Source organism: Petromyzon marinus, chromosome 84, assembly GCF_048934315.1.
Source record: "Petromyzon marinus isolate PM22_M1 ecotype Great Lakes invasive population chromosome 84, UKy_Petmar_22M1.pri1.0, whole genome shotgun sequence".
NCBI lineage: Eukaryota > Metazoa > Chordata > Hyperoartia > Petromyzontiformes > Petromyzontidae > Petromyzon > Petromyzon marinus.
Window position 1 is genome coordinate 3,985,070 of NC_133749.1, and position 9,644 is coordinate 3,994,713.

At 55.9% G+C, this 9,644-nt stretch overlaps 1 protein-coding gene across 2 annotated transcripts in view; it reads left to right on the forward strand.

The window, feature by feature from the left end:
• Positions 1-9,644, forward strand: part of LOC142905301 (uncharacterized) — a 38,025-nt gene that overhangs the window by 26,087 nt on the left and 2,294 nt on the right. For both annotated transcript variants that reach the window (XM_076057771.1, XM_076057770.1), the window contains exons 5-6: positions 486-663; positions 2,725-2,903. In XM_076057771.1, coding sequence (XP_075913886.1) covers positions 486-663; positions 2,725-2,903 — 357 coding nt within the window. The remainder of the gene's footprint in view (positions 1-485; positions 664-2,724; positions 2,904-9,644) is intronic.

Consider the following 9,644-nt stretch of genomic DNA (forward strand, 5'->3'; position numbering starts at 1 on the left):
CTCTCTCCCCCCCCCACGTGACTCTCTCCCCCCCCCACGTGACTCTCCCCCCCCCCACGTGACTCTCCCCCCCCCACGTGAGTCTCTCCCCCCCACGTGACCCTCTCTCCCCCCCCACGTGACCCCCCTCTCCCCCCCCACGTGACCCTCTCCCCCCCCACGTGACCCCCCTCTCCCCCCACGTGACCCTCCCCCCCCCCACGTGACTCTCTCCCCCCCCACGTGACCCTCTCCCCCCCCACGTGACTCTCTCCCCCCCCACGTGACCCTCTCCTCCCCCACGTGACCCCCCCTCTCCCCCCCCCACGTGACCCTCTCCCCCCCCCACGTGACCCCCCCCCCACGTGACCCCCTCTACCCCCCGTGATCCCCCCCACGTGACCCCCTCTCTGTACCCCCTCCCCCATGTGACCCTCTCCCACGTGACCCTCTCCCCCCCACGTGACCCCCCCCTCCCCCCCACGTGACTCTCCCCCCCCCCCCAGCCCCCCAGACGCTGTGTTCTACCAGCGTGAGCTGCTGTGCCACTCGCTGTGTGGCCTCAGGGTGGACCTGCTGACAGTCACCGACTGCTGTGGCATGGCGCCTGGCAGGGAGGAGAGGCCTCACGGCCTCTTCCCCTGCACGGCCGAGCCACGCCCGCCATCGTTCCCGCACAAGAAGGTGGGGGGAGGGGGGTCACGTGGGGGGGTCACGTGGGGGGGTCACGTGGGGGGGGGAGTGGCGGTGCAGTGGTTAGCGCCGAGCTGGCAAAAGCCGGCAATCCGGGTTCCATTCCCGCTCACAGGCAACATCGTCTGTTTATTTGTCTGTGTTTATAACTAGCCCCCGCCGGCTCGCTCGCTCACTCGCTCACCCACTCATCCATCCACTCACCCACGCACTCACTCACCCACTCACTCACTCACTCACCCGCTCACCCACTCACTCAACCACCCGCTCACTCACTCACTCACTCGCTCACCCACTCACCCACTCACCCACTCACTCACCCACTCACCCACCCACTAACCCACTCACTCACTCACTCACCCACTCACCCACCCACCCACTCACTCACCCCCCCACCCACTCACCCACCCACTCATCCACCCACTCACCCACTCACTCACTCATCCACCCACTCACTCACCCACTCGCTCACCCACTCACCCACTCACTCACCCACTCACCCACCCACTCACCCACTCACTCACTCACTCACCCACTCACCCACCCAGCCCACCCACTCACTCACCCACCCACCCACTCACCCACCCACTCATCCACCCACTCACCCACTCACTCACTCATCCACCCACTCACTCACCCACTCACTCACCCACTCACTCACTCACCCACGCACTCACTCACCCACTCACCCACCCACTCACTCACCCACTCACCCACTCACTCACCCACTGACTCAACCACCCACACACTCACTCACCCACTCACTCACCCACCCACCCCACCCACTCACTCACTCACCCACCCACTCACCCGCTCACTCACCCACTCACCCCCCCACCCACTCACTCACCCACTCACTCACTCACTCACCCACTCACTCACCCACCCACCCACCCACCCACCCCACCCACTCACTCACCCCCCCACCCACTCACCCACCCACTCATCCACCCACTCACCCACTCACTCACTCATCCACCCACACACTCACCCACTCACTCACTCACCCACGCACTCACTCACCCACTCACCCACCCACTCACTCACCCACTCACCCACTCACTCACCCACTGACTCAACCACCCACACACTCACTCACCCACTCACTCACCCACCCACCCCACCCACTCACTCACTCACCCACCCACTCACCCGCTCACTCACCCACTCACCCCCCCACCCACTCACCCGCTCACTCACCCACCCACTCACCGACTCACTCACTCATCCACCCACCCACTCACTCACTCACCCACCCACCCCACCCACCCACTCACTCACTCACTCACCCGCTCGCTCACCCTCTCACTCACTCATCCACCCACTCACTCACTCACCCACTGACTCAACCACCCGCTCACCCACTCACTCACTCACTCACCCACTCACTCACCCACTCACCCACTCACCCACTCACTCACCCACTCACCCACTCACCCACTCACTCACTCACCCACTCACCCACCCACCCACCCACTCACCCACTCACTCACCCACTCACCCACTCACTCACCCACTCACTCACTCACCCACTCACTCACCCACTCACCCACTCACTCACTCACTCACCCACTCACCCACCCACCCACCCACTCACCCACTCACTCACCCACCCACCCACCCACTCACTCACCCGCTCACTCACTCACCCACTCACTCACCCACCCACCCACTCACCCGCTCACTCACCCACCCATCCACCCACTCACCCATCCCACCCACCCACCCACTCATCCACCCACCCACCCCTCCCACTCACTCATTCACTCACCCACTCATCCACTCACTCACTCACTCACCCACTCACTCACCCACTGACTCAACCACCCGCTCACCCACTCACTCACTTACTCACCCACTCACTCATTCACTTATCCACTCACCCACTCACTCACTCACTCACCCACTCACTCACCCACTCACTCACCCACTCACTCACTCACCCACTCACCCACCCACCCACCCCCCCACCCACCCCCCACCACTCCCCCACCCACCCCCCCACCCACCCCCCCACCACTCCCCCACCCACCCCCCCACCCACCCCCCCAGGTGTTCCTGCTCACCGCCCGTGTCCATCCTGGTGAGACTCCGTCCAGCTTCGTGTTCCGCGGATTCCTCGAGTTCATCGTGCGGGAGCAAGATCCTCGGGCGGCAGCGCTGAGACGGAGATTCCTCTTCAAGCTGGTGCCCATGTTGAACCCTGACGGGGTACAGCGTGGACACTACAGGTCTGTGAGTGTGTGTGTGTGTCTGTGTGTGTGTGTGAGTGTGTGTGAGTGTGTGTGTGTGTGAGTCTCTGTGTGAGTGTGTGTGTGAGTGTGTGTGAGTGAGTGAGTGTGTGTGAGTCTCTGTGTGTGTGTGTGAGTGTGTGTGTGTGAGTGTGTGTGTATGCTGATGACTTGGTAATAGCTGCTCAGTCAGAGGAGGAGTTGGAGACGCTGCTGCTGAGACTGGAGCATGCCACTAAGAGGTGGGGCCTTACCATCAGCCCCACCAAAACTAAGCACCTGCCTGGGTATTTTGTACCATCGGACACTCCACCACCACAACTCCCAATCGGTGATGGGGCAGTTGTGGAGAGAGTGGAGAGTTTCCCATACCTGGGCAGTGTGCTTATGACTGGCTCCAGTTTAACAGCAGAGGTCTCACTCCGAATCAGTCGAGCGGCAATATCTTTTCATCGGTTGCGTAACGCTGTGTGGAAGCTACCTGGTCTGTCGCTCCGCACTAAGCTTCAGGTCTTCTCGGCCACGGTCATTCCCTCCCTTCTCTATGCTTGCGAAACGTGGACCCCCCTAATGGAACATCTTCGCCGGTTAGAAACATTTAGGCTGGCCTGCCTACGATCCATCCTGGGTTTAACCAGACTGGATTGTGTGAGGAGCTCACAAATCCTTGAAAGATCTGGGCAGGGTCCCATCGGTGAGCTCCTCCGGCAGGCAAGGCTGCGATGGCTGGGTCATGTAGCCCGCATGCCCAGCCACCGCATGCCGAAACAGCTTTTGTTTGGCCGGATTGAGGGGGCTAGGCGGGCGCGGCACGGGCTAGAGAAGAGATGGAGTGATGTGGTACAGGAGGACGTGGAGCTGAGTGGACTTGCCGATGACTGGTACCAGCGGTGTCAAGATCGGCCTCTGTGGAGGAGGCTCGTGAAGGATGCTACTGGGCAGTTGGAGGCAGTCGCCCTCCAACAACAACGGAGGGCGGAGGAGCGACGCTCACAACAGCGAGCGGAGCGCCGGGTGGCTAAAGCACAGCAGGTTGGCACAGTAGGGGGCACAGGTGGTGCATCAGCCAGTCATCTCAGTCAGTCGACCCGTGGCACCTGGGTCTGCCCCGTGACCTCCTGCCAGCGGGCGTTCGACACTTCACGTGGCCTCAGGGTGCACATAGCCTGGCACAAGCGTCGTGGTGACGTCACCGCCACTTAGTGGCGAATGGCGGTTGTTGTTGTTGTTGTTGTGTGAGTCTCTGTGTGTGTGAGTGTGTGTGTGAGTGTGTGTGAGTGAGTGTGTGTGAGTCTCTGTGTGTGTGTGTGAGTCTCTGTGTCTGTGAGTCTCTGTGTGTGTGTGAGTCTCTGTGTGAGAGATTCCTCTTCAAGCTGGTGCCCATGTTGAACCCTGACGGGGTGCAGCGTGGACACTACAGGTCTCTGTGTGTGTGTGAGTGTGTGTGTGTGAGTGTGTGTGTGAGTCTCTGTGTGTGTGAGTGTGTGTGTGAGTGTGTGTGAGTGAGTGAGTCTGTGAGTCTCTGAGTGTGTGTGAGTCTCTGTGTCTGTGAGTCTCTGTGTGTGTGTGAGTCTCTGTGTGAGAGATTCCTCTTCAAGCTGGTGCCCATGTTGAACCCTGACGGGGTACAGCGTGGACACTACAGGTCTGTGAGTGTGTGTGTGAGTGAGTGTGTGTGAGAGTGTGTGTGTGAGTCTGTGTGTGTGAGTCTGTGTGTGTGTGTGAGTGTGTGTGTGAGTGTGTGAGTGTGTGTGTGTCTCTGTGTGTGTGAGTCTCTGTGTGTGTGAGTCTCTGTGTGAGAGATTCCTCTTCAAGCTGGTGCCCATGTTGAACCCTGACGGGGTACAGCGTGGACACTACAGGTCTGTGAGTGTGTGTGAGTGTGTGTGAGTGTGTGTGAGTCTCTGTGTGTGTGAGTCTCTGTGTGTGAGTGTCTCTGTGTGTGAGTGTCTCTGTGTGTGTGAGTGTCTGTGTGTGTGAGTCTCTGTGTGAGAGATTCCTCTTCAAGCTGGTGCCCATGTTGAACCCTGACGGGGTACAACGTGGACACTACAGGTCAGTCTGTGTATGTGAGTCTCTGTGTGTGTGTGAGTGTGTGTGTGAGTCTCTGTGTGTGTGTGTGAGTCTCTGTGTCTGTGAGTCTCTGTGTGTGTGTGAGTCTCTGTGTGAGAGATTCCTCTTCAAGCTGGTGCCCATGTTGAACCCTGACGGGGTACAACGTGGACACTACAGGTCTGTGAGTGTGTGTGAGTGTGTGTGAGTGTGTGTGAGTCTCTGTGTGTGTGTGTGAGTCTCTGTGTGTGTGTGTGTGAGTCTCTGTGTGTGTGTGTGTGAGTCTCTGTGTGTGTGTGTGAGTCTCTGTGTGTGTGTGAGTCTCTGTGTGAGAGATTCCTCTTCAAGCTGGTGCCCATGTTGAACCCTGACGGGGTACAGCGTGGACACTACAGGTCAGTGAGTGTGTGTGTGTGTGAGTGTGTGTGAGTGTGTGTGTGAGTGTGTGAGTGTGTGTGTCTCTGTGTGTGTGTGAGTCTCTGTGTGTGTGAGTCTCTGTGTGTGTGAGAGATTCCTCTTCAAGCTGGTGCCCATGTTGAACCCTGACGGGGTGCAGCGTGGACACTACAGGTCAGTCTGTGTGTGTGTGTGTGTGTCTCTGTGTGTGTGTGTGTGTGTCTGTGTGTGTGTGAGTCTCTGTGTGTGTGTGTGTGAGTGTGTGTGAGTCTCTGTGTGTGAGTCTGTGTGTGTGTGTGTGAGTGTGTGTGAGTGTGTGAGTGTGTGTGTGTCTCTGGGTGTGTGAGTCTCTGTGTGTGTAAGTCTCTGTGTGTGTGTGAGTCTCTGTGTGTGTGATTCTCTGTGTGTGTGAGTCTCTGTGTGAGAGATTCCTCTTCAAGCTGGTGCCCATGTTGAACCCTGACGGGGTACAGCGTGGACACTACAGGTCTGTCTGTGTGTGTGTGTGAGTGTGTGTGTGAGTATGTGTGTGAGTCTCTGTGTGTGTGAGTCTCTGTGTGTGTGTGAGTCTCTGTGTGTGTGTGTGTGAGTCTCTGTGTGTGTGTGAGTCTCTGTGTGTGTGTGAGTGTGTGTGTGAGTATGTGTGTGAGTGTGTGTGAGTCTCTGTGTGTGTGTGTGTCTCTGTGTGTGTGTGAGAGTGTGTGAGTGTGTGAGTCTGTGTGTGAGTGTGTGTGTGAGTCTCTGTGTGTGAGTCTCTGTGTGTGTGTGAGTCTCTGTGTGTGTGAGTCTGTGTGTGAGAGATTCCTCTTCAAGCTGGTGCCCATGTTGAACCCTGACGGGGTACAGCGTGGACACTACAGGTCAGTCTGTCAGTGTGTGTGTGTCTGTGTGTGTGTGTGTGAGTCTCTGTGTGTGTGTGTGAGTCTCTGTGTGAGTGTGTGTGTGAGTCTCTGTGTGTCTGTGAGTGTGTGTGTGAGTGTGTGTGTGTGTGAGTCTGTGTGTGTGTGTGTGAGTCTCTGTGTGTGAGTGTGTGTGTGTGAGTGTGTGTGTCTGTGTGTGTCTCTGTGTGTGTGTGAGTCTCTGTGTGTGTGTGTGTCTGTGTGTGTGTGTCTGTGTGTGTGTGAGTCTGTGTGTGTGTGTGAGTCTCTGTGTGTGTGAGTCTCTGTGTGTGTGTGAGTCTCTGTGTGTGTGATTCCTCTTCAAGCTGGTGCCCATGTTGAACCCTGATGGGGTGCAGCGTGGACACTACAGGTCAGTCTGTGTGTGTCTGTGTGTGTGTGTGTGTGAGTCTCTGTGTGTGTGTGTGAGTCTCTGTGTGTGTGTGTGAGTCTCTGTGTCTGTGAGTCTCTGTGTGTGTGTGAGTCTCTGTGTGAGAGATTCCTCTTCAAGCTGGTGCCCATGTTGAACCCTGACGGGGTACAACGTGGACACTACAGGTCAGTCTGTGTGTGTGAGTCTCTGTGTGTGTGTGTGTGTGAGTCTCTGTGTGTGTGTGTGAGTCTCTGTGTCTGTGAGTCTCTGTGTGTGTGTGAGTCTCTGTGTGAGAGATTCCTCTTCAAGCTGGTGCCCATGTTGAACCCTGACGGGGTACAGCGTGGACACTACAGGTCTCTGTGTGTGTGTGTGTGTGTCTCTGTGTGTGTGTGTGTGAGTGACTCTGTGTGTGTGTGTGAGTCTCTGTCTGTGTGTGTGTGTGTCTCTGTGTGTGTGTGTGTGAGTGACTCTGTGTGTGTGTGAGTCTCTGTGTGTGAGTGTGAGTCTCTGTGTGTGTGTGAGTGTCTGTGTGTGTGTGTGTGTCTCTGTGTGTGTGTGTGAGTCTCTGTGTGTGTGTGAGTCTCTGTGTGTGTGTGTGAGTGTGTGTGTGTGTCTCTGTGTGTGTGTGTAAGTCTCTGTGTGTGTGTGAGTCTCTGTGTGTGAGATTCCTCTTCAAGCTGGTGCCCATGTTGAACCCTGACGGGGTACAGCGTGGACACTACAGGTCTGTCTGTGTGTGTGAGTGAGTGTGTGAGTGTGTGTGAGTGTGTGTCTGTGTGTGTGTGTGAGTCTCTGTGTGTGTGAGTGTGTGTGTGTCTGTGTGTGTGTGAGTCTCTGTGTGTGTGTGTGTGGGTGTGAGTCTCTGTGTGTGTGTGAGTGTGAGTCTCTGTGTGTGTGTGAGTCTCTGTGTGAGAGATTCCTCTTCAAGCTGGTGCCCATGTTGAACCCTGACGGGGTACAACGTGGACACTACAGGTCAGTCTGTGTGTGTGAGTCTCTGTGTGTGTGTGTGAGTGTGTGTGAGTCTCTGTGTGTGTGTGTGAGTCTCTGTGTCTGTGAGTCTCTGTGTGTGTGTGAGTCTCTGTGTGAGAGATTCCTCTTCAAGCTGGTGCCCATGTTGAACCCTGACGGGGTACAACGTGGACACTACAGGTCAGTCTGTGTGTGTGAGTCTCTGTGTGTGTGTGTGAGTGTGTGTGAGTCTCTGTGTGTGTGTGTGAGTCTCTGTGTCTGTGAGTCTCTGTGTGTGTGTGAGTCTCTGTGTGAGAGATTCCTCTTCAAGCTGGTGCCCATGTTGAACCCTGACGGGGTACAGCGTGGACACTACAGGTCAGTCTGTGAGTGTGTGTGTCTCTGTGTGTGTGTGTGTGAGTGACTCTGTGTGTGTGTGAGTCTCTGTGTGTGTGTCTCTGTGTGTGTGAGTCTCTGTGTGTGTGTGTGAGTCTCTGTGTCTGTGAGTCTCTGTGTGTGTGTGTGAGTCTCTGTGTGTGTGTGAGTCTGTGTGTGTGTGAGTCTCTGTGTGTGTGTGTGAGTCTCTGTGTGTGTGAGTCTCTGTGTGTGTGTGAGTCTCTGTGTGAGAGATTCCTCTTCAAGCTGGTGCCCATGTTGAACCCTGACGGGGTACAGCGTGGACACTACAGGTCTGTCTATGTGTGTGTGTGAGTGTGTGAGTCTCTGTGTGTGTGTGTGAGTGTGTGTGTGAGTGTGTGAGTGTGGGTGTGTGAGTGTGTGAGTGTGTGTGTGAGTCTCTGTGTGTGTGAGTCTCTGTGTGTGTGTGTGAGTCTCTGTGTGTGTGAGTCTCTGTGTGTGTGTGAGTCTCTGTGTGTGTGTGTGAGTCTCTGTGTGTGTGTGTGAGTCTCTGTGTGTGTGTGTGAGTCTCTGTGTGTGTGAGTCTCTGTGTGTGTGTGTGAGTCTCTGTGTGTGTGAGTGAGTCTCTGTGTGTGTGAGTCTCTGTGTGTGTGTGTGAGTCTCTGTGTGTGTGAGTCTCTGTGTGTGTGTGTGAGTCTCTGTGTGTGTGAGTGAGTCTCTGTGTGTGTGAGTCTCTGTGTGAGAGATTCCTCTTCAAGCTGGTGCCCATGTTGAACCCTGACGGGGTACAGCGTGGACACTACAGGTCAGTCTGTGTGTGTGTGTGAGTCTCTGTGTGTGTGTGTCTCTGTGTGTGTGTGAGTCTCTGTGTGTGTGTGTGTGAGTCTCTGTGTGTGTGTGAGTCTCTCTGTGTGTGTGTGTGTGTGAGTCTCTGTGAGTCTCTGTGTGTGTGTGTGAGTCTCTGTGTGAGTGTGTGTGAGTCTCTGTGTGTGTGTGAGTCTGTGTGTGTGTGAGTGTGTGTGTGTGAGTCTCTGTGTGTGTGTGTCTCTGTGTGAGAGATTCCTCTTCAAGCTGGTGCCCATGTTGAACCCTGACGGGGTGCAGCTTGGACACTACAGGTCTGTGAGTGTGTGTGAGTGTGTGGGTGTGTGAGTGTGTGTGAGTGTGTGGGTGTGTGAGTGTGTGTGAGTGTGTGTGAGTGTGTGTGAGTGTGTGAGTGTGTGTGTGTGAGTCTCTGTGTGTGTGAGTGTGTGTGTGGGTCTCTGTGTGTGTGTGTCTGTGTGTGTGTGTGAGTCTGTGGTCTGTGTGTGTGTGAGTGTGTGTGTGTGTGAGTGTGTGTGTGTGTGAGTGTGTGTGTGTGAGTGTGTGTGTGTGAGTGTGTGTGTGAGTGTGTGTGTGAGTCTGTGTGTGTGTGTGTCTGTGTGTGAGTGAGTCTGTGTGTGTGTGAGTGTGTGTGTGAGTGTGTGTGTGAGTGTGTGTGAGTCTCTGTGTGTGTGTGTGTGGGAGTCTCTGTGTGTGTGTGTGTGAGTCTCTGTGTGTGTGTGAGTCTGTGTGTATGTGTGAGTGAGTGTGTGTGTGAGAGTCTCTGTGTGTGTGTCTCTGTGTGTGTGAGTGTGTGTGTGAGTCTCTGTGTGTGAGTCTCTCTGTGTGTGTGTGAGTCTCTGTGTGTGTGAGTCTCTGTGTGTGTGAGTCTCTGTGTGTGTGTGTCTCTGTGTGTGTGTCTCTGTGTGT